The sequence below is a fragment of the Rhopilema esculentum genome, chromosome 15 (genome assembly GCF_057945365.1).
Source record: "Rhopilema esculentum isolate cy_ngs chromosome 15, ASM5794536v1, whole genome shotgun sequence".
NCBI classification, from domain to species: Eukaryota; Metazoa; Cnidaria; class Scyphozoa; order Rhizostomeae; family Rhizostomatidae; genus Rhopilema; species Rhopilema esculentum.
The window spans coordinates 1,170,280-1,195,320 of record NC_142829.1 but is presented as its reverse complement, the minus strand read 5'-3'; the positions used below and the strand labels follow the sequence as shown (position 1 = coordinate 1,195,320).

The window sequence follows — 25,041 nt, the reverse complement described above, 5'->3', positions numbered from 1 at the left end:
ACAGGACATGAATACAGACTTCTAGGTCTAGGTGTTATAGGGTGATATTCGAATATTGTTTATGTGGCTCGAGAGGTTCTAGGGAGTTGTTAAGATTGGTGCATGGCAGCTAGTGATTGTAAAAGGGTACACTGTTCCTTGCGATCGTTTCAAAGCGTTGAGCAATGAGTGTGGGAGAGTTTTGTTACTGGCAAAAAGAAGATCATAAGCCGCTTGCAAAACGTTGTATACTATCTTGTATTTGATTGAAATTTTCTTCATGGGCACTAGACGAATTCCAACTTCCGCATTATGAAAGGCGAATTCCAAATTCAACGAAAATTGATAATGAGACTAAATGTAAAAGTGATGACAATGATGATGATATTTTCACTGCCAAAATTCCTTCTATAGCCGCTCTTTCTGGATAGCATTGCAATTGATATTTTTAGTGGTCTGGTGTTGCCCCTGTGACTTTCTTGAACGGGATATTCTTTTGTAATTCCTAGATGAAGTGGATCATTTTGAGACCCATAGCTTTCACTACTGCGAAGGAGTCGTGTGTCTTGTAAGAGATAAGTGAAAGGGCGCGGATGTGTTAATTTTGAGACCCATAGCTTCCACTACTGCGAAAAAGTCATGTGTTTTGTAAGAGACAAGTGAAAGGGCGCGGATGTGTTGATTTTGAGACCCATAGCTTCCACTACTGCGAAGGAATCATGAGTCTTGTGAGAGAAAAGTGAAAGGGCGCGGATGTGTTGATTTTGAGACCCATGGCTTTCACTACTGCGAAGGAATCATGAGTCTTGTGAGAGAAAAGTGAAAGGGCGCGGATGTGTTGATTTTGAGACCCATAGCTTCCACTACTGCGAAGGAGTTGTGTCTCTTTTGACGTATAAGAGAAAGGGTGCAGATGTGGGATTCCTGTTTTGTTACATGATTGTTACTGTTCACTGGAATAACATTATTTGCATATTTCAGCTAACTTTCCTTGATCATATGAATCACTGATCGATCAAGAAGCTCGACAAAAACATTTTAATATTGTTTAATGTGTTTAAAGAAGGTAATGTTTCTAATGTGTCTCGAAAAACCCTATTTTTGTGGAACTTTAGCAGCACAAGGAAGAACTTTGAAAGAAAAATCAAAGTATCGATAAACTGAACAAGAAAAGAAACAGGACATTAATATAACAAAAGACTGGAATGCAATGACAGAGCAATGAAAGGTACCAATTTCTGACAATCACGCCAACATCAGACCTTGTATGAAGAGTTTGGGGGTCACCAAGTGCCCCCAGTCTGCTCTAATGCAGCAGTGGCGGAAATTCATTTTCAAGTAGGGGGGAGGGGCAATGCCCACAAAAGCAAGCAAATTTTCAGACAGATGACATAATTTTGCCGACAAAACCGATGATTTCGCAAAACCTGGGGGCGGTTGCCCCCCCCCCCCCCACATCCCCGCAATTTCCGCCACTGTAATGCAGCAATCTGTAACCGGTTGATGAAGGTATCAAACCCAGGACTGTGTTTGCAGTGGCCATTGAAGATCATGACACTGCAACGGCTGAGTGCACATTCTATATGCAACGACCTGTTCACTGGACACAACTCGCTAGGCTTTTTAACATCTTTAGCTTGGCGTAATGAATTTAACTAGCCGCATCTGGCTTTATTGCTGAAAATTTCCATGCAAAGAAAAATACAATGTCTGGGCATTTTTGAATACTGCAATTTTCAGTTGGTATCTAATTACTAGTTTTTAAGCAAATTTAATCTAGTGCGTCGAAATGAGGCTGGATAATATTCTTGACTGCATTGGATGCAAAGAACTCAAGATTCGTATCTTAGTTTTGCCAGTTTTGATCTTTTTTATCCTTGGAGATCTATCAACAGAAATAGTAGCACGCAAGCAACACAAGCGCCATCCTGGCAAAAATTTATACATAAGGAGGCCTGGACATCACAAAAGTCACCAGCGGTCGAAAGGAAGATTAAAGCCACATCGTAAATATTACTCTAACACCTGGGCGGTGCATTTCCATCCACCACATCGAGACATAGCAGAAAGAATAACCAAAAAGCATGGATTTGAAATACTAGGCCAGGTTTGTATGAACTACGCTTAACTGCAATAGTAGCTTACATAAATTATACATTGTTGTTAGAGCTTTAAAACTACCAACCAAGGAAATTTGCAACACTGACGCTGCGTAGGACTGAAAGTTATATCCTTGGCTTGTTCAAAACGACAGTAAAAACTTTCATTTTAAAATTTTAACGTGATGAAAATATTTAGGATGCTCCCCAATATCAATGAGGAGAAAGTAAGGAGACCAAGTGTGTTTCACAGATGGTTTGAACAGAAGATAGATTTAGGCCTACTTATGAAAAACATTTTGGCAAAGCTCTTAGCATACACGTTTTCATTGCTTTTCTAGCGATTTTTATTTATTATGTATCTTGTCACGTATTATCTGAAACGATCACATTTGAGTTAAAATTTCCTTTGCATTAAGGCTGTTGAAGTTGCCTTATAAGAAATGTTTTGAAGATAAGCACCAAAGCAACTGATCGGACTCTTGGACCTGATTACGGCAGGACCCCAAGATTCTATCGTCATTTCCAAAAACGAGTGCTTCTAAAAACTACAGGTTGAGCCTTGAAGCTTTGTGCAGGGCTTTGACAGTGGTGTGGCAATGTTTGACAGCTTTTATAGCGTTTTTCGGCGTTATTGCCAGTTTTATCCTGCCCTGGGCAAAACAAAAGAACAATACAAAGCGATAGAGGCAAAGTTTTTGCGTTTTTTGAACTCATCAGATTTCGAGTGTTTCATCGAAACATTTGTGTTTCTGTTTATAGCCAGGGCTCTGAACACTATTTTTTAACAGGTCTATTTTCCCTGGGTATAGGTTTAAATCGTAGGTAACAATGTTCTAGTTTACATCTGTTTTAGCTAATGGGAAAGATTGCCTGCCTAGCTAATGGGAAAGATTTCTGACATTCGCAAGATTTGCGAACTTAGAAGATTGGCCTAATTCTCCATTTTTGAATCTGTGTCTTGAAATTGAAATACAGCGAAGAAGGAACAAAACTTGAAAGTTTGCAAGTTTGTGTGAAAAGCACTAGGTATGAAAAAACAGGACCAGCGAAAACAATATCTTGATGAACATGGCTGACGAGATCTGATGGTTGGGGAGCCATGCCCTTACTACGGCCTTCGGCAAAAGGTGGATCCATGCAATGTAGTAAAATTGCACAAGAAAAAAAATTCTAATGGTACTACAATAACACCGCTGAATTCATCTTCTTTTAAGCGATTCACTGGCTTTTCTTTGGTGGCCGTCCAATATTAGATAATGCGGAGCCCGGCAAATGCGCTATTTCCTTCACCTGCAACCTCTGCGCGGGGCTCTGAACGTAAACAACGTTACCCATTGTTCGTACTCAGTGGCTTTACTGATGCACATGAATTGGCCTAAATAGAGGGTGTCAGATATACAGCAAGTAATGCGATAATTTCTCTAAATATTTTCCGATAATTTCTTCAGTAGTTTTCATTCAGTTTTTCTCGGCTCAATAGATAGATGTTGTCAAATTTTATCTGGAAACGGCTGTGAGATTTCAGCAAGATATTCAGCTCGTGAATGGCAACAGCCTGTATCACTGCCCTGTTATCTCGATATGATGAAGTGCTATAACTAAGATAAGAAAAATCATAAAGGCTTCAAGCTCTGAGACCAAATTTATGAGCTGTTATTTTCGATTTAAATTCGTTGTCAAACAAATATCAAATGCGAAATAGAAATTCAAGACTTTTAGACAACTTTTGAATAAAACTCTTGGACAAGAATCCAAGAGTTTTATTCAATTTAAACAGGACTTTAGTCATTATGAAGATAAGATAAGTTGATTTTGAATTACAAAAGTATCATTTCCATCGGATGATCATTTGGGTCTCTTTTAGAAGCTATATGTTTGAGAAGTTGCAATGTTTGTTAGAGAGGTCCTCTCCTCCACAGTAGTATTCCGGCAGATGGTATTTAGCTGCTACGTCTTTTTACAGATAGGAAGTTTACAAGGACATTATCATATTAAACACAATGATGTAGAAGAGTCAGCGAAAGCAAAGTCTAAAGAAAAGACAGATCTTCTTCGACTTGAAGAAGAGGTGGGTATTTTTTGAGTCGATTTCGTTTTATATGGTTACAGCCACATGCTTGGCTCATTCAAAATTAATTTGTCACTTTTGTTACTTAAACCACCGATTCCATGCTGAATTTGACTCCTTTGAAAACAGAATTTATTATAATTATTCATCTACGAAGAAGGTTCAATGAGTGGAAATTGGCCCTGCACACGATCTGAAGAATTTTATATACTATGAAACCAAAAGATCTTTGCGATTGAAAAAGGACAGAGAGACGAAATAAACTAGTGATTGATTTACCTGCACAATACTTCTTATCGAAGGCTACTGCTAGCCTGTATGTTGCAGAATGCTGGATACGGTGTAGAAATGGCTGCAGGCATAACTGGGAGGTTTCCTTCTATAATATGATCAGGATTTAAGAACAACCTTCTGACAATTTTTCATAAAATAATTGGTGAGCAACATATTTTGCCTGCCTGCTTGTGTATATTTAAATCTTCTTTAAGAATAACCTTTTACCGTCAAGGAAAATTGGAATGAAACCATGTTTTCTTTGTCATCAGGTAAAATGGGTTGAACAGCAGGAAATCTTAGACCGTTTTAAAAGAGATGGCATCCCTACGGATCCTGAATTCGATAACATGTGGTATTTGGTGAGTCTTTGCTTTCTGACAGTCAAATTCTGACGATATGATCAACAATCTGGCTCAATACCAAGTGCAAAAGAACTTCCAAAATCATCAAGTAATCGAGATCTAGTGTAATGCTTTTAAATTTAGAAGATCTTGATAAACTTTAAATAAATAACGCTCTTCTATTTTTGATTAAATTTCATATCATTCTAGCTTAATACAGGACAGGCGACCGGTCCCGCAGGGGTGGACATCAATGTAGCCCCTGTATGGAAGAAGAACATCACTGGAAACGGAGTTGTAATTGCAGTTTGTGACGACGGCGTTGATTACACGCATCCGGACCTTGCGGCAAATTATGTAAGTTTGGTGTCAAATCCTCAATTGCTCTTTTCAACCATGAATATTTTTAGCTTTTATGCTCATTTTGAATTTCCAGATTCATGAAGAAGCTTCCGAAATCCAGCTTTCAACTTGGAGTCATTCGACTTGTAAATATATTTCAATAGAACTCTACACTTTGGTGCAAAGAACAGGACGGTTCTAAGTTGCAACTCCGCGTTTCAAGCTTGATTGGACCATCGGGCAACAGATGCCCTCACAAACTACTGTACTCTTAACTAATTGAAAAGATTGATCAAAATATGATCTTATAAACATAATTTTCGCATAATATAGCCACGAGCATTGGTGTCGCTTTATTCACACGTTTGCATATCTTTGATAATACTTTGTGATCTGTTTCAGGACAAACGCGCCAGTATCGATTTGAACGATAACGATGATGACCCTCGGCCAAGAGATAGTGATCCAGATAATTGGTGAGTTGTATTTTTTATGTTCACAAAGCAAGAAACATGAAAAAGTTTACAACAAATATAAATTGCAGAGTGCTGGAAATAGCGAATGTGTTCATTTGCAATCGTCCAGGAGAAGAATTCTTAGAATAGCATGAAAGACGGAACCCTAAACTAACCATACTAAAACAATAATCGCCACATCAACTTCCTTCTAACAAAGATGGCATCCAAACATCTCAAGGACCTTGCTCAGCATGTCCTATGATAACAGACCTCTACTCGAACTCTCGCTAGAACCTTATCATTCTTAATCTAACAAGGCAAAAATCAAGGACTGTCAATAATAACAAAAATCAACCATGCTCAACAAAAGATAAGCATCCTCGTAAACATAGATATTAACGGGGAAAACACTACAAGTTTCATGTGTATTATCTCAACTTTCTTATGGCATCTTGAAATAATTTTTCATCCACTCACCAGGAATACCAAACAACGTTTATTCATATAAATTCTTTTCTTGACAGTCACGGCACACGCTGCGCAGGAGAAGTAGCGGCTGTAGCGAACAATGGCATTTGCGGTGCAGGTGTGGCATACAACGCCAAAATTGGAGGTATGTGCATTAATCAAAGTTTGAAATCATAAGCAACACAGATTGCTCTTTGTTGAATGATCTACCACCTTGGAGCTTTTGATTTTTATACCACATTTACATATCAACTTCACATTGAAGACTCTTTGCAATGAATTTATACGTTGACGATTCGATTGTTTCCAAGGCTCTTTCGTAACTTCTTGCATAGACAAGTGGGAGGATCTTTAAAACTAGATTCAAGCCAAGAAAGGACAAAAGCTCTTGAATTTTACATGATGCAATAAAATAATTAAAAAATGGTACACCAAGCAGCATCACCAACCGGCTTAAGCGACAAATAGGTGTTTGCTTTTTAAAATTGCGGTTAGATTAGTTTTTCTCGTTTTTGCGAAACTAGCAAAAAGGCCTATAGATCAGTCCAAAAGTAAACATAAAAAGCCACGAACCTTAAATTAATCAATCATTTTCCCAAAATGTTCTTCATGTCAAACAGGTTGCATACTACACGCAAGAATACTCCCGTATTTTACGATCATTTTGGAAATTAAACGTTCTTAACTTTAATTGTTACAAAAAACTAATGCGTGTTAGTTAATGGTTCTATTTTGCTTTTAGCAGCGAACTTTGCTTTCACTGTGAACCGCTTTAATATGATTTAACATTTTCAATGCAATTTGATCAAAGGAGTCCGTATGCTTGATGGCCAAGCAACCGATGCTTTAGAGGCGAGAGCACTTGGTTTCAAATCAGACTATGTTGATATCTATATAAACTGCTGGGGACCAAAGGATGATGGGAAGACTTTCGGAAAACCAGGGCCTATCGCTGCGAGAGCACTCAAGGAAGGAGCAGAAAATGTAAGTATAAAAACAAGGAGCTTTTCGAAATCAACTTTGATAAAGTTCAGTCAATCGGAAATTGCTAGATGAAAGTATTCGAAGTGAAACACAAGAGTGCATTGCATTGCTGGGGAACTCTAGTTTTGAACTTCTTGCAAGAATATCGTTTCAATACATTTATAAGCAGAAATTTAAGAGCACCGTGATGGACAAAATGTGAGAGATCGATGCTTAAGGTTTAACTAGCAAGAAAGTTTTTACTGTTTTGAAAGATATGTCCATCAAATAGATATTCTCTTTGCTTACGGTCAGTCTTAGACAGTTATCTTATCGATGCTTCGCAGGGTCGAAATGGACTAGGCTCAATATTCATTTGGGCGACAGGAAATGGCGGCCTAACTGACGACGACTGCAATTGTGATGGCTACACAACCAGTATTTACACCATTTCGATTGGATGCATTGGAGATCATGGTCTATCTGCATATTATACTGAGAAATGCTCCTCCACGCTAGCTGTCACCTTCAATGGAGCGTCCCACAAAGAAGGGAAAGAAAATAAAATGGTACGTTTAACACAAAAAAGAAGAATAGACACATAAGATACTTAGAAGTGGTTAATTTCAGCAGGCACTATAAATGTTGGTTTAGAAATTGACCTTAGAAGCCTATTTTATCCAGCAGCAGTGTATGTAAACAAACTGTCTTCGTTATTAAAAAAACAATTTTATTCTTTCAATTCAGATCCTCGTCGAATCATAAAATTTATGTCGAAATATATTTACGCTTTTGCCAAAGTCAATTAGAATATGTTATTTGGAAATGTCCGGCTTAACTCTTGGTGCACATTTCACAGATCACAACCGATTTGTACCATCAATGTACGGAGGAGTTTAAAGGGACATCTGCTTCTGCTCCATTGGCTGCTGGTATCATTGCTCTTGCTTTGGAAGCCAAGTAAGTGTGAAAACTTAATTTTGCTGCCTCCTTCCCACCTTTATTTAGTAGGAAGATTTTCCTTAACATGTGAGTTCAAAGAGAAAATGTTCAGGCAGGATCCTTGTGTTTCTAAAGCGTTCCATTTTAATCATACGGTGATTTTTATCTTCTTCTTGAAAGGCTATTTAAATGCAACTTTCTTGCTGTTTTTTACTTTAAGTTGATGTTGCTCGGAAATTCTTTTGAGTGAAATTCCAAGGGATGAAACTCTACTCTTTTATTTCAATTTCAGTCCAAGGTTAACGTGGAGAGACATGCAGCATTTGATTGTAAACACAGCGCAGATCACGTCACCGGTTGACGATGGGTGGATGAAGAACGGCGCAGGATTTCATTTCAATCACAAGTTTGGTTTTGGCAGGCTTGATGCCGATGCCTTGGTTGAGGCTGCAAAGATCTGGCAAAATGTTCCAGAGCAGAGAACGTGCACAGCCTATTCGAGCTTCGAACCACAGTAAGTTGCATTTATATGATAAAGAAAAGGAAGCCTTTCTTAAGTTAAGCATTCGGGTTCGATTAAATTCCTTACTGAACCTATAAGGTGAAGGTTGAGTTTCCATAAAAGCTTCAAGTTGCAGAAAGTCGTCTTTAAGCAACAAGGTTTTGGCATATAAACAGAACCTGCAGCACAAGATGGTGTCCAGCATTAATTCTGAGTTTCAGGCCTGATACTGAAGGGAAAGTTATGATGAAATATCAAGTAATAAAAACCTACTGTAATACGACCAAGTAATAAAATCATTCTTACAAAATGAGGTTCTGTGAAATATGTAAAAGAATCCTTTAGATTTGGTTAGCGATACTGGCTCCCAATTCGAAAAGCTGTTTACAAAGTTTTAGATATGTATTATTTCTTAATCGAAGGGTTGCCATCTTTAAGTTTGGGAACATGCTAATAAAGTTTGCATTCTACGGTTCGTGTACAGCTCTGTCTGCAAGGCATCGAGGATGCTGCCACAGACCAGTCAACAGTAATCTTCCTTATATATAAATTGATTTATCTCTTTTAAAACCACAGAGACATTCCACATGGTAACTCTCTCTACATAAACATCCCTACATGTGCGTGCAAAGGAATTCCAAACGCTGAGATCACAAAACTCGAGCATGTTGTCTTGACCGTCAGTTTTGTGCATAAGCGACGCGGGCAAGTGAGCATCGACCTGTACTCGCCCGCGAAAACACGCAGCCAGATGCTGAGCACACGCAAATATGACGACTCGGACGAAGGCCTTGACGAGTGGAATTTTATGACGGTTCACAAGTGGGGTAGGTTTGTTTAAACAGATACAGCTCGTTATCATAGTATAAGGCCCAATAACCACCTTTCGTTCATCTATAAATATAAATTAATCCGATTCCTTACAAGCTGTGTCTATGAAGCGAACAAAACGCATCAAAACGGAGATTTTTTAGAACGCTGCCACAGCGACAAAGGGTCAACCTAAGCCAAATAAAGAACTGCCAAAGTCAGACAAAGAATCCCTGGAATACACATCATCGTTTATGAACTGTATTTGTTACGTGGATAAAAATGACGTTTCTTGGCGAAGAATTGCTGAATAAAAACGGATAGACAGGGAAGATGAATGGGTGAATATTCACTTAAACCCAAAGTACATTGCAACCAATGGACTAAAAGCACTACCCTATACATTTAGTATTTACCTTTAATAACATCTTCTGTCTCGAAATTCATCGGTTATTTGATAGTTTGGTTCATATTGTTCTGTACGACTAACTATGGTATTTGAAATTCTTTATGATGTACATCACAAGATAACTTTGCATCAGTTGAGTCTCTATGTCAAGGCTTTTCTTGCCATAGGAGAGAATCCACGTGGTGTATGGCAGCTTAAAATAACAGATAACAACAACCTGGAGCAGAATGACATATTAAGCCAGGAAGAAACTGATGTAGAGGACCTTGAAGAGAAGGTAATCGATGAGAAAACAAAAGCAAACAAAAGCAAGTGGAAACTGATGAGAGAACAGGTTGGTAACATTTAGTGAAATACGTAATGCTTCTGTGTACACGTCTGCTCCTCAGTGCCTTTTCATTACTACAAATTAGCATCATTTACTGCTGTTGCGGACACGGAGCAAAAGAAACATAAGATTTCATCTTGGTATATTCACTAGATCCCGTTTTAAAAACTGTATGTCACTCAATGCTCATCTTTCTTAAACACAGAGAATTTGCGATTTAGATTGGATTGCAAAACGCTTTATCAATGCAGTTTACTTCAAAAAGCCATTCTTACCATGAATTTTTTTACATTTGTTCTATCAACACAACATAACAATCTGTTCTATTTGTCCAATACTACTATACGTTCCTTTCACGAAGAAAATATTTGCTAATATTCAACGCAATATAATTTCTTACAAATCCATGAAATGTTGACCATCAGCTGTCAGCTAAAGGCTCCAAATGCAACATAACAGGTTCAATATTTTGACAGAATTTTTAGATAAATCTTGCATTGCACTTTTAGAATCCACACTTTGACGTACAATATCCTGCTGGAGTGCGCAGAGACCATGTAATGCATCAGGACTATGAGATGATGGACGGCGGGGTAAGCACCCCAGTTTACAACCCACAGCTACCAGATTACCCTGCAAGTTACCGCAGCTCGATTGCTAGGCCAGACGAGTATATAGATACTCCCGCAGGAGTCATCATCGAGGGTCCAGAAGAGGCTTATGCTACGATGGAGGAAACTGAAAATGCTCATTTCCGTCCTGGCAAGGAGGCTCGTTTTAGAAGAGAGACAGAGGCACGTGGTTTTGAAGTCAAAAGAGATGGTGTGATCAACGAATACGATGCTAGGCAGTTCGAGAAAGCGGCCAAGAGTCGATATGCAAGTGAAGGGCCAAAAGAGCGAGTGAAGAAAAGCATGTTCGAGAGTGTTAATCCATTTTATTCCAATAATGCATTTAAAAAGGTTCAGGTTACTGAAGAAGAGACAGGGACACAAAGAGTACAGGTAAACGCTGGATACGAGAATCCTAAGATCACGTGTGTAAGTGGGTATAATTCATGTTCGGGAGTGTTGCTAAAATTCGTTCTAACGTTGCACGGTACAAACGAACTGAACACAGCACAGCGTGGGATGCCGTGCACGTTTTAAAAGAACGAAGATTTGAAAATTACAGTGCATCCTTACAAGGATAGCTGAATTTGTATTTAAAATTCGTTATAGGATCAATGGTAGTTTAAGAATTGTTAGCACCCTTTCATTTAAAGTTAACGAACTAGCAGTAGTAGAACAATGACTTTTAATACAGTTCAAGTAATGGAAAACCACATGGCGTTGCTATAGAAATAGATGCAGCAGTCCCAAATCGTAATTTAATAAATATGCTAAGGTGGGCTCAGGTCTTATATTTTCGAATCGAAATCAAAATGGCCCTTGAGAAACTGGTCTTACAGTTTGCAGCAGCCAGCCGTCAGACTGAATGAAACTCCTCAGTCAGGATCTGTGAGGAATTCTTATGAGATTATGGTTCCACGTAATCTGGAGGAAACTTGAGGAATTTAAGCTACATGGCCAACAATTGGGCCAATTGAATATTGATCGAATCTCTCCCTGTGTATTCTCTAGATAGGGTATTTACTAGATAAGGTATAAAGCTCTTAACAGACTTCGACTGATTTCTAATGACTTTACCATGTAGTCATACAAATATAAATGTTCAACGAAGAAAAGATTAGAAGACGAATCTCTAGGCTCACAGGACCACGCACGTAATAGATTACGTTGATAGTTGTACGATTTCATTGATCTGAGCTATTTCATTATTTTGAGCAGTTTTGTAAAAAGTTTTTTTTAAAACTTATTATATTGCTTTACAAAAAGCATTTGTATCTGGAATTTAAATAAGTCTTTAAAATGTGCATAGTTGAGCTTGTTTTTGCCTCAAAGACTTTAAAAGAAGGACTCCTTGTAATAATCCAATTTGCTTACTCGATTTAGACCAAGGAGTTAGGCATATTATGCTTATTAGTATTAAGTCCCAAATGCTACAAACACAATTAGGCCTTATTTCCACAATCAGAATTCATGGAATATCTAATTTATGGCACCAGTCAGTAGTACTGTGTTCGATCCAGATTTATCCTCTGTTTTCATAGCGCCGCTATGCTCCGAACTGCGTAGCACAAGCCTTTAAGAACAAAGCCGCTGCGCATAATCGAAAAAAGGCTCGGGAGCAAAACCATTACATATCGGCAATACCGTGCGTCCAAACATACCCAAAAGTGGTCCAACACGCTCCCATACCACAACCAAAGTATCACTTCCCTCCGTATAAATGATAGTTTAAAAAAGTATCCAGCCAAAGTATAAACGATACGGAGCTCATCGGATTCCAGCGTTTTTGTGTGCACAGAAAGCTTTTCTGGTGTGTAAAAGTTCCGATACAGAATAATTCCGATGAAGAGTGATCAGGGCCTTGGGAACAACATCTTTTTTAAGTGTCATGATGGTTTCACATTTGAAAAAGGTAAATATCAGAAGCTTACTTGTCACAAATTTTAACTGCAAACTTGAAAGAGACAGACAGGAAATGCAAAAAGATAGAGCTAGTAAGCTTTAAAATTTGTCTTTTTGACAAAACGAATTAAATTCAAAATTGATGATGACAGAATATTGCTTACTTGAATGACGCCATTGTCTATTTAATTGGCATACACAACAATAACTACAATTCTATATTCATGATAACGCTTTGGGAGAAAGTGACCTCTTATAAAGAAGTTCTAGAGTGAGGTCAGAGGTTTAGTCTTAGCTTAAGTTTAGCTAAGATTAGTTCATGCCCCTTGACAATATACAAAGCCATCATCTATGAGTTATAAACTATACGCTGAAAAGAGAACCTTGTTCTTGAAGTTAGATATTGCCTTCTTAAAATCTTCGCATTTCTATCTAGGCTACTTATAGAGAAGTCTTGCTCAAAACTTGTCGATACTTGCTATCATATTTACATCAAACTGGCTTTATGAAAAAGTATTGCATTCTCGGGTTAGACAAGTATTTTTTAAGCTTACACGAGCTATTAAAATCAGCAGTTCATACATTCTGAAGACCATATTTAGACATATTCGGGCGTTATAAAAGTATAGGGTAATATCTCCGGATCTAGGATACCAATGGCATAAGTACCTAAACGAACAGAGATTCATAACCAGATGTATTCTTAATTTGTGACTGGCAACATCTGGCAACGTTCATCTGCAGTCGTCGTATTCTTTAAAATACAATTCCAACATACTAAAGCTACTCAATAAAGAAAGTATTTTTTACAACTTTAGTTTATTAATAAAAAACTGAGTTAAATACTTCATTAAATATAAAAACATTTGCACACATACTCATGATTATTAGTGCATAAATAGTTAATTACATCAGCCATGGGCCTAAAAATATAAAATACAACAAATTCTTAAGACACAACCCTACACTACAAAACTGGCTATATCTTTCAATTGCCATTGCGACCGACATGCAATTCGATCCAAAAGAATCAAATAAGCAGTCTAACTCAAGTGTCGTCACCAATAATTTCAACTGAAGTCATTTAACATTTAATTTCTGCCTTAAACATCAAGCAAATAAGCAATTTTTTTTCTACCTTTATACGGCCTTTGAAAACGGCCTAAATAAAAATTCATCCAGTCTTTAAAAACGAGGTCCATAAAAACCAGCCTCTTCTTCATGAGCTGAGAAACCTGTATCGTGAATGCTGCCAAAAGCAAACATACTCTCCTGGAAATCATGCGTATAAACTCCCTGAAACACAAATCGCACAACTCCCTGAAACACAGCATTTCAAGCAATCACTCTGCGAACTTAAACAATATTTACTAATGCTGAGCCAATACATCTTCATTGATGGATGGTCCCACTGGATATGCCACTGTCTCTGTCATAAGGATAATGATAACCTTCATCGTTGTTTGTCTCCGTCCCAGAGTCACTTCCCTGGTCGTCACAATACAAACTGACGTCATCATACGTGTACAATGGATTGAAATAATCCTCCTCAATATCATCATCAAGACCCATTGCAGCGATTACATCATAGTAAGGGTTCTCGAAAGCAAGCACGTGACTCCCATCACCGTTTGCAAGGAAGGGCCTAAGCTCTATGTCTCGGGAGTTTTTCTTGACTTTGTAAATAGTAGGCACGATGTTTTGGCGTCTCCTTCGGGCTATTAAACAAATTGCAAGGGTTATCAACAGCCCAGCGCCGCCTAAAAACAAAATATGATTAATGTTAGACTTCGTAGAGGACATTTAAGAATTTGGAAACGATGGGCAGGGTAAGATAGAATTGAAAATTTCATTTCCAAGGCTCCTTAGATGGATATAAGATCCTTCCAACAAGGCCCATTTGGCCAGCTGTGAGGGAATAAAATTCACACATTCCTTTAGGGTATGGAAGACTCATAAAGAAGAACGGTATATATGCGCAAACAGTATGGTGGAAAGCTAATAGCCCTGATTGGCTAATATGTGAATCAGCCTTGATTGGGAGTTACATATCATAGCAACGACTGTGCAAGAATAAACCGTCCGGTGAAAGCTATCAATTTAACTATCAGCAGATTTTGTCTCTTTCTACAGGAAAATGTCTATTTACAGTTTTGAATAGCCCTGATGTCCTAAAACTTTTAAAATAAAATCAGAAATATTCCACAACACCTGACGTTATCGGTATTCTTTATCGTCAAACTCAGATGATAAGCAAATGGTGTCGAAAATTCATTCCAAAGGATGAATCATATCAAGCATGCTACCATTATCATGACATATTTAAAAAAATAAGTTAAGCACCTTACCTAAACTAGCACCAATAATAATCCACATGCTTGAAGAACTTGGCTCGGGTTCATTGTCAAAAAGCTTTCCAGCGTAAAATGCACACGATTCGCAATTTGCACCGGTTAGTAAGCATGTATCTGGTAGGTAATTCAGAAACTCGTCCATCTTCTCCTTTGGCTGGGGTTTTTCTTTGTACAAAGCGACAAAACCAATTTTAAAAACGACTTGGCCATTTTTTGCAAACTTCTTTGACGCACTTGTGATTCGCACGGAAAAAGAATTAAGATTTACATTCATATCAAGTTGCTCGCAATTCACAATTTTGCTATTGTTCTTAGCGTTTCTTCTCACAATTTTGTGCTCAAATTCTTCGGGGGAGAGTTGTCCTACAAAATCCTTTATCCTGTCAGGCATATCCTTCTCCGCTGATGAAACTGAAGCAACATGGATTCCTTCCCCATCTCTTGACCTTCCATCTGAATCAGTTACATAATCTGACAAAGTATAAAGACCATCAGAGTCAGACACCAGCTTTGCTATTTCTGGGGTTGTTAGTTCCATAAGGTCAGACGGCAGATCCCTTCTTCGAACCGATATCGGACGGAAAAACTCGTGGAAATATTTGGCCATTAGTCTTTCAATGTTGAAAATCAATTGCTTTCGAAGATGATATCCCAGTGAGTTGCTATACCCTAATCGAAGACTAACAAAGAATTCAAATTCATTGCGATTCAAGCAGCCTCCATTCACGTGACTACAAATTTCCTGCACCGTACAATTGCAAGTAAATGCACAGTACCGTCCATATCGTTCCAACGGACAATAACTTTCACAGCTTGTTCCATAATATCCTATACTGCAATTGCATTGTCCAGACGTCTTATCACAAGGCCCAACCACGTGGTACCGACATACGGGACAATCCAGCTGGCATCCGCCTCCGTACTTTCCATCATCGCATTCCTTAAATGCGTTCAAGTAAAAGAGGACAGGCACGTGAGAAATATTGCATGGACCGTATGCTCGAAATAGAACTATATATAACTTTTGTGATTAAACAAACTTTTTTACTATGTTCCTACTCGTCTTACGGTGAAAAGGGTAGCACCAGATAAAATGCTCCAAAAATCAATCGGACTGCATATCCATATTGGGTGGTATGTAATAAACAAGAAAGAAAGAAATAGAGATCAAAGAGTTTTAGCAAGAACAGTGGGAATCAGTTGGGTTGAAAACAGCAACCCTAGAATGAGATGCTGAAATCTGACTAAAAATGATGGAAGAGCAAAAGTTAAAGATACTGAGACAATTCCAATTTTAGAGCTAAATTCCAAAAACGGGAACATCAGAACGGCAACAGTGGCAAGTGCCCCCCGACATTGGGAAAAAAATAAATGTACCCTTTATTGATAGGTATTTAAGCTCTATTGAAAAGTCCTCTTTACGAAATGGCAAAACTCTACCCCCCGGTGTCCCCAACTTACGAATACTTCTGAAAGCACATGTTAAAACCATTTAAGAATATACTGCCGAGGCCAGCTGTAACTTTTTGTGTTGTTTTGATGTTGCTTGCTATTCTTGGCTTGCATTATAAGAACGCATAACCACTGGTAGTGGGTCTCCTGTAAGCAGACGAATTACTAAACGGCTACGTTGCTAGTTCTCTAAGCGTTTATAAAATGAACCGCTCATACCTTCTGGCAGTTATTTCCTTGGTATCCTTCTCTGCAAAAACAGGTTCCATTTGAATTGCTGCAACCGTACGCATTATTCTTAATACAGGTACACCTTCCCGCGCAGTCTTTTCCGTACCACCAACTTGGACATTTGGCTTCGCAGTATTGGCCGTAGAAGCCGAGTGCGCAGGAGCAACTTCCGTTAAATCTGTAATTCAATTCATCGCTTGATCAGTACATCTGTTCTTTAGCACGTGGCAAAATGAATTACTTCAACTGATGCAGTATTCTGCAAATTTCTTATTCAAGCTAATATGATCCATTTTCCAAAATACATTTTCCTGCCTTATGATTGGTGCAAGCAAAAAGGCTCGGCATATGTTGAGGGATAGAAGTCCTCAGAACTCAGCCCTCAGCCCTCAGAAAACGATAAGGGCAAAAACATTTTGGTAGACGGGAATCCATCCAACTTTAAGGAAACCTGCCCATAATAAACGAGACCCTTTTAAACTATTAGTATTCAAAACTTATATAAACTTGTATATGCCATGGCACACTTGGATTCGCTGAAAAGTGTCTGCACTAGAGGACTGGGGCAGCTCTTGCAAGCTATCTCAATAACAGAAACTCGTACCTATCGCAGGTAGCCCCATTGTGGCAACGGCATCGATGCTTGCATCCAGGGCCATAAAACAAATTGTCGCATGATGAGTCGCAGTACTCTCCTTCCCAGCCAGAAGTACACGCGCAGAAACCATTCGATGGATCGCAATCAGCACCGTGGTTACAGTAGCAGAGGGATACACAGTTCTTTCCCCACCAACCAGTCTGACAAGTCTGGCGACACACATTCCCCTTGTATCCTTTAGATCAAGAAAATTAACAATAATCGGAAGACATTTTCTATGATGTTTTCCCTACGTTCACATGCTGGCTGCGCAACTCTTTAGTCTGTGCAATTTATCGACCGTACAAGTAGAACCCTAATGAATATGAGGCTTCACAATACACGTAAAGCAAATCTTTTATGTTTCCTCAGGCAAGACGGATTTGAGTATTTCAAAATGCCAGTGGTCTTAGAATTGTTTTGTCGACAAATTAGACAAATTCCTTTCAAGAGAAATAATCGTCATTTTCGATACCAAGATGTTTTACGTAAAATATAATTTTGGTTTCATTTCTGTAAATTTTGAGGGTCTAACCTTTGCTTACTTTAAATTGTTGATGCTTTTGTTCGAAGATAATGAACATTGCCTAGGGCTTTAACTACATTCAAAAAATGTCTTTTCTGCTACAGCCAATGGGTTGAACAAATTATTAACAGCATATCGCAGGTCATTCACGCTCACTAAAAACAAATGGGAACAGGAAAGAACCCTGTGGTACTCTTAATTAAACCAGTTCCATTCTTGCACCAGCGCTGTAGACCCTCAAAACTTTTTTGCTTTAAATACGGTTTAAACAAGAACGCTCAAGACCTAAACTTTGCTATGCTCTATGAGTCAAATACTCGTTCATATAAAAAAACGATTTACCAATTATCAGAAAATCATATGATCAAATAAATGATGATTAGAATTTTGATCAAATGATTATTTAATCTGATGATAATAATGATATAATAGTGAGTGACAGAATTTACCAGCAATGCAGTCACAGCTTCCATCCACAATGTCGCAAGCCTCGGTCTGGTTTCCAATGCATTTGCAAACCCCAACGCAATTTCGGCCATATCTTCCAGTAGGACAAGGCCTCTCGCAGAATTTCCCAATGTAGCCGTTAGGACAACGGCAGCTGCCATCTTTTGGATTGCAAGTGGCACCATTTTTACACTTGCAAAGCTCCTTACATCCCGGTCCATACTTGTTTGGTTTGCACCTGTTTTCACATCTAAAGTAAAAGATTAACTGGTGTTAGAAGTTAATGGTTGTCAATGTTCAAAGCAAAATACAACAACAAATTTCCAGCGAGCGTTTGAACAAGGAAACTTCTGTTATCAATGATTGTCATGCAGGTTTCTTTAAATTTCTTGTCAGTCAGATTACAAAGAAAACAGCCCCACTCAAGCCGAGAACCAATTTGTGGAAAGCATAAGTCAAGGATAACGCCAGAAAATGCCAAAAGATGAGCAGAAAGTTCATATCCAGAAGTGTGAGGACGAAAGCTGCATTTTATTGGTTATTTATATTTGTCCAATGGGTGCCGCTAATCTTACATTCATTTCCGCTTTTCCATGCTATCTTCGATAAAAAAATTCTTCCAAAGCCGTTCACTTCAAAAACCTTCCAAAGGCGTTCACTTTAAAAACCGTATCTCGAATTAAAAATCGCGCAGCTGAAGTTAATGAAGCAGTAACTTGGCTAATCATCATTGATTACAATATTTAAGTTCGTTTTCTATCTCAACATGTAGCTTATTTAGGCCAATTGTTTAGAGATATCAATATCTAAACTACCATTGTAAGGAGACTGAAAATGAAACAAGATTTAAGAGAAGAGACCTACAATGAAGTTATATTTTCAATTCAGATCTTGGTGTAAACTTCAAATTTCAACTCAAGCATACATTCCGACATTCAATGTCCCGAAAAAGAGGAACTAACTTCTTGTTTGTTAAAGTTATATCGTCAACAGCGAAGAACATGATTTCAATAGAACTATCAAAGGATATTCGAATAATTCAATTACCTGGTGCCGACATATCCTGCTTTGCACACACATTGTCCGGTAACATGATGACAGTATTCTGTCTTTTTCCAAGAACAGTCACATTGCAGTTTGCAGCCCACACCATAGAAACCATTCATGCATTTCTTATCGCAGCCGTGGCCTACCCAACCGGCCGTACACATGCAACTTCCATCGTGCTTGTTGCATAAAGCATGCACCGGGCAGCTGCAATGTTTGGAACAATTAGCCCCGTATTTGCCGTCCGGACACTCCTTTTCGCAGAATCTACCAGTCCATCCGGGCGGACAAATACATGTACCGTTTTCAGGTAAACACTGCGAGCGACGCGTACATTCGCATCTGCAGAAGAAGAGGAAACATTCTGATGCAAAGTCAACGCTGCATTTTTTGAAGACTGATATTCTTTTAATAAAACAACAAGAGAAAAAAGCTTAAACCGAGTTATAAGATAAACGATCTTATTTTATCTTGAATTGCTAAAGGTTGATTAATTCCAAATCGATAATGAAAAATGATATGAATATAAAAAGTAGATTCATCCCATTACATCAAATCATGAATCTCTTTTGAAGAAGCATTTAATAATGTGTCCATGTTGTATTCTGAAAATATTGCACAAATAAACATGATCAAAACCGAATGCTGCAGCCTCAATGTTTAATGATTAAACTTCGTGATTATACACATTTGATTAAACTGTTTAATGATTATACAAACAGTTTGGGCCGTACACAAGTTACAACATTCCAGATCTTACCTAGACGTGCAGTTTCTGCCAAAATACCCTTCTAGGCACGGCTCTTTGCATGATTCTCCAAACAAACCCGGTGGACAGTAACAGCCTCCGAACGCCGGGTCGCAATTGGTTACCGGAGAACATTTACATATACTCTTGCAATTCACACCATAAAGCCTCTTCGGACATCTTTGATCACATTGTTTCCCTGTATAACCTCGTTCACATACACATTCACCAGTCAGCGGGTGACATCGACTTTTGCCAATGCATGCACAGGTTTCATTGCAACCCGGCCCGTACTTGTCTGACGAGAAAGAAATAATAAATGGTCCTAAAAGTGCCTAAACAACTTTATTTGCAGTTTTTTTATTTATGAACATTTGTAGATTTTTTAACAATAAAGTATAAAGAATGCAAAAATTCATTTCAACGAACAAAGCAAACACAAAGGGGCACATACTTGAAGGGCATGACATTTGACACAATCTTCCCATGTAGCCAGGCTTACATAGACACTCGAACATGCCTAAATGAGCTTTGCAAGTGCCTCCATTCTGACACGGGTTTGGTTGGCAGTTCATGTTCTGACATGAGGGACCATGAAAACCAGGGGAACAATGACATGATTCTTCATCTAGAATTTGAGAAGAGCCAAATTCAAATATTCCATTTCTCAGGCTTTGAAAGAAAACCAGAAACTAGCTGGCCTTCATTTTAATTAAAATCGACGTTTTTTGCAAGTTGATAAATACACAGAACTTCAAGTCGCTCTCCTAAAAATTTGCCAATGTTGATCAATTTTAATTTATGTTGATGAAAAGGTAGTTCTCTTGAACGCTGTGAAACCTCCAATTTTCTTATCTCTTGAAATCCACATCAAACAGATTCGCATTTATAATTACTTCAGATATAAATGCAAAGAAGTCTTATCATTTCATCTCATTTAAAATTTTTGCAACTGGTAGCTCCTCAGATAATAAAATCTGATTTATAGGAAGCCTTGATAAAAACTTACAATAACATGCCAAATGAAAACCGAAAACAGATGTAAAAGTTGCTGAATGGACACTCTTTATCTAAATTGCTTTACCAATAAGATAAATGAATAACTGAGAAAAGAAGAATATCGGAATTTGGATAAATTTTGCAATTTTTAGGTAGTGTTGTGAATGAAAAGTATGATACTAAAATGATCGTTACATGCCCCTACAAAATTAGTGTGAAAATGCCAGTAGAAATGTGCCGGTTGTAATGAACCTGTAGTGATTCCACGTGTCCTCTGCACGTAAAATAAGACACGCTGGGTTGGAAATGACACGATAGTCAAGGATGGATTTATTTAGTGACTGCATTGATCGATGTTCCGATGCACACTAAAATGGTGACCACGACGTGACCGACATGGCTAAAAACAACATCCTTCGACGTTATTTTCAACCCAACTCAACTCAACCGAATTTGTCAGCTACATTCACTCACTCAACTGGATTGTCACACACTCGAGCTCAGCTAGACAACACAGCACTCGGACACAAGTGTCTCTATTCGCCTCACATCCTCGGCAGCTCCACGGCACTCTCCGGTGCTCGGCAGTGTCTCACGCTCTTCGCAGGTTCTTGGTTACCCTACTCATAAAACCTTGGCATCCACGCACTCGACTCACTGCAGTGCCCTCGCATCCAGGTTCCTGGTCATCCGACTCACAAAACCTTGGCAAAACAACTCTACCGAATCTTGGTCATCCGACTCACAAAACCTCAGCAAATCGCTCAATTCTCGTTACACTAAAAACCGGTGGAATCTACTCGAAAAAGTAAATATACCGGAGCAAATATACCGCAGCAAATATACCGGTAAAAACATAGTACTGAAATTATACCGGTGCCAATATACCGGAACAAAAATAGTGATGTTAATATAGCAGTTCAAAAATACCAGAGCAAATATACAGGTGCAAATATACCGGAGAAAATATACTGGTGCAAGTGCAAACATACCAGAGCAAATAAACCATTGCAAACATACCGGTGCAGATATAACAGGGGCAAAAATACAGCTACAAAAAACCGGTACAAATATACCAGAAAAAAGATACGGGAGCAAATACCTGTGGCGCTTTCATGCTTGGAACATTCCGCATTCTCACCGCAATTGCGATCTCCAACGCACCTCTTCATGGTCATTGGCTTCACACCTGTGTTTGCACACATTGCTCTTGTCAGGTATGAGCCATAGATCTCGACACGGACACACGTTAACAACCTGTGGTTGAACGGATAGAAGCGAATGGCTCGGGCCGGTACCGCATACTCTAGCGATGATTCGACAGCGAAATGCGGCGCTGAAAAAATAACAACAAGAAAATTTAACAAAATGGCACAGAAAATTGAATGGTACGGAAAATGGTCTTTCAAAATTAAATGCTAGGCTTACAAGGCATTGAGGGTTACGATTACAACGAAAGTTAGAATCCTAGGGTGTGTCAACACAAGCTGCTTCATTATTCAACTGAATGCCCGAAAATAGAGTTTGACGGGAAACATACTGTTAGCTATGTTTGAAAAGCAGTAGCGAAAGACCTTACTTGAACAAAACTTCATGACAATTTATCGACAACCCACCCCTTGCAAAAGAAAAGGCCAATGTTGCGTCAGGACTGGGTCAAGTAAATTTAAAACAAAATAAAAGGAATGACAATAGAAATTGCGTCAGAATTTCAGCCGATCATAAAACATAGAGAATAAATGACATTCAAATTACACAAATAAGTTCATTATCCATCAAATTCAAAGCTAACTTGCAATATCTGGAAGGGGGTTGGGGGGGGGGTTGGGCTGTGCAGCTAAGAATTGAGAAATGTAAATTTTCATTGAAATTGCGAGGAATATTTGCCCAAATATAAAAATTTTATCAATGAACGGTTGCTTAATCTTTGGAGGAACTGGATTCGTTGAATTTTTCATACCAAGCCGAAGAAGCCAGTGCATTCTCAATTACGTCCAGACGTGGACTTTCAGAAGGCCCCTGGAAGATTTTAGGGTTCTGTTGGCAACAAAAACGCTTGTAACTTTAGGAAAATAGATAGATAATTTATATAAACCAATTCTTCGTGGAGTATGGCAATATGATATACGGCGTTGACATAAAAACCCCCAAAGATACCACCGCGATCTGGCCTCCAACGACTAAAGAACTTTTGATCAATTCCTTCTTCAGTTGTTTCCAGACTCCGGAAACCATTTTTAACGAAATCTACACTCATCCGAAAAGACATTACATCATCATCCAAGCCGGTTACAGGCCATCCCTCTATAACTCTAGTTTCGCTGGTGAGAGCGGTTGTTGGCTAAAAAATTAGGCCATCTTTCTCGGATACTACTTCTAATGATGTATTTTATTATGAAGCCTCGGGTCCAGTTTTACAAAGTCTCTTTTTCTCCTGGCTTCAATGTTGATGAGATTAGGAACATAATTAATAGAGAGTGCGGGAAAATAACCGACCCGAGCGAGGCTTAAGATTAGGAACAAGTAGATAACTAAGCAGTCGATATTACCTGAGTTGTAAGAGCCATGAAAAGAGTGGATTCCCCCTGACAAATTTCTGTAGTAGGAGAAGTACAAGCCGTCGACAGAAAACTTCAGCTTTACGCTAAAAATAAAAACGAAGCAATGAATACGTTCGTCAAATCTGTTTTTACATTTATCTATAAAACATAAACTTGACAATACGGCCTATATTATGCATCTTGTGAAACACTATATTTCAACTTATCGCCTAAATATAAAATGATGGCCTCATGTTCTTTATTAGGTATCTATCATTCACCTAACCCTATGAGGAAGTCTAAAGGAGATCAGCACCAGAAAAGGTGTGCAACGGCATAAGGAACCCATCCGCTTCGCAGGTTTTGGGCATGGTACGTTAGTTTAATTTGTTTTCAAGTCGAATTGCATGTTGAGCCAGGAATGAACCTTCAGAGTCCTGAAAACACTACGGTCCCAGGGCTGTGAGCCAGAGGAAGGTTATTCAAAGATGCAGCAAATTTGGGGAACGCCAGGGCATAACTTAACAAGAGCATATACAAAGTGAGAGGAATTTAAGAGGGCAAATAGGGCAAAGTTGCAACCGGATGAAGGTTGAGGCATTTTCTGAATTCGGTGAACCTTTTGCATATTAGGTCAGTGCTACAACCATCGTGCCAAAACTCCCATCACATATTAACACACATACATGACCATGTGACCTCATTCTACAAACAATCTACTGAATGATACATGTGCCATTGGCTTCCATGCATGCATACCTTTGAGAGGAGCAGCAGGCCGGTTCCTTTAGATTGCAACCGCCTTGAATGGCGATTTTATTCACCAGCGCCAAATCAGGGAAGCGAACTTGCCAATGCAGCCAATCAAAGTTCAGATCATTCGTTACCCAGGCACCTAGAAACCCGAATTTCAACACAGCTCAAACATAAAAAATCATGCAACAACGACTGTATACACAATCACGTGGATAAATATTACGACATAAAAATATGCTTTTAGAATATTTAAATGTTTACCACACGAGCAAAAAGACCACGGTGAAATACCTCTAAACGTGCAAAATCAGTTTGATATGTTAAGGTTTCCTGAGGTATGGCCAATAAAATATTGAAAGATTGCTAACAGATCAATGTTATTTTGGCTTGGTTCATGAACTGATGTGGTCATATCTCAAGCAAAAATTGTTACCCACCCAGTCCATTAAGTCTGAGATGCGGTGCATTCTTGTAGAGCATATCAAGCTTTAGTGAACTCGACAGCTGATTGTCATTGATGTGCAAGTTCTGCATTCCTAATGATGACCAGGATGACAGGTGCTTGGGTGTCACGCGAATTTCTCGATACCTGAACCCGAGCTTATACTGCCTGAACGTAAGTGTGTGGACTCCGGATTTAAGGAAGACGCCCTAAAGACAAAGGCTCAGAATGAGAATTGCATTACACATTTACAGCCTGAAATATATTTCAAACACATCATAATCATACATAAACTTGCTAGATCAAAAAAGATTAAAATGCCTCACATCTACTAACAGGATGACACGGCTCTTACAAAGAG

General features: G+C 38.6%; 2 protein-coding genes across 2 annotated transcripts in view; one reads left to right on the top strand and one right to left on the bottom strand.

Annotated features, from left to right (window-relative positions):
- Window positions 1–188: 188 nt before the first annotated feature.
- The window catches only part of LOC135685354 (uncharacterized), a 33,602-nt gene continuing 8,749 nt past the window's right edge, over window positions 189–25,041 (bottom strand). Inside the window, exons 6-17 of the mRNA XM_065201270.2 lie at window positions 24,676–24,889; window positions 24,242–24,377; window positions 23,492–23,586; window positions 22,045–22,278; window positions 20,398–20,571; window positions 19,956–20,241; window positions 19,196–19,537; window positions 18,151–18,398; window positions 17,143–17,371; window positions 16,527–16,716; window positions 14,850–15,795; window positions 189–14,261 (exon numbers count right to left, since the gene is read on the bottom strand). Of these exons, the coding sequence (XP_065057342.2) occupies window positions 13,894–14,261; window positions 14,850–15,795; window positions 16,527–16,716; window positions 17,143–17,371; window positions 18,151–18,398; window positions 19,196–19,537; window positions 19,956–20,241; window positions 20,398–20,571; window positions 22,045–22,278; window positions 23,492–23,586; window positions 24,242–24,377; window positions 24,676–24,889 (3,462 nt within the window). The 3' untranslated portion in view covers window positions 189–13,893. The remainder of the gene's footprint in view (window positions 14,262–14,849; window positions 15,796–16,526; window positions 16,717–17,142; window positions 17,372–18,150; window positions 18,399–19,195; window positions 19,538–19,955; window positions 20,242–20,397; window positions 20,572–22,044; window positions 22,279–23,491; window positions 23,587–24,241; window positions 24,378–24,675; window positions 24,890–25,041) is intronic.
- Window positions 1,769–11,907, top strand: LOC135685357 (PC3-like endoprotease variant B). The gene is made up of 13 exons (XM_065201273.1): window positions 1,769–2,086; window positions 4,045–4,149; window positions 4,695–4,784; window positions 4,977–5,123; window positions 5,511–5,584; window positions 6,091–6,179; window positions 6,846–7,018; window positions 7,345–7,566; window positions 7,857–7,957; window positions 8,232–8,453; window positions 9,018–9,268; window positions 9,828–9,994; window positions 10,498–11,907. The coding sequence occupies exons 1-13, from the start codon at window positions 1,769–1,771 to the stop codon at window positions 11,134–11,136; spliced, it is 2,598 nt and encodes an 865-aa protein (XP_065057345.1). The 3' UTR covers window positions 11,137–11,907.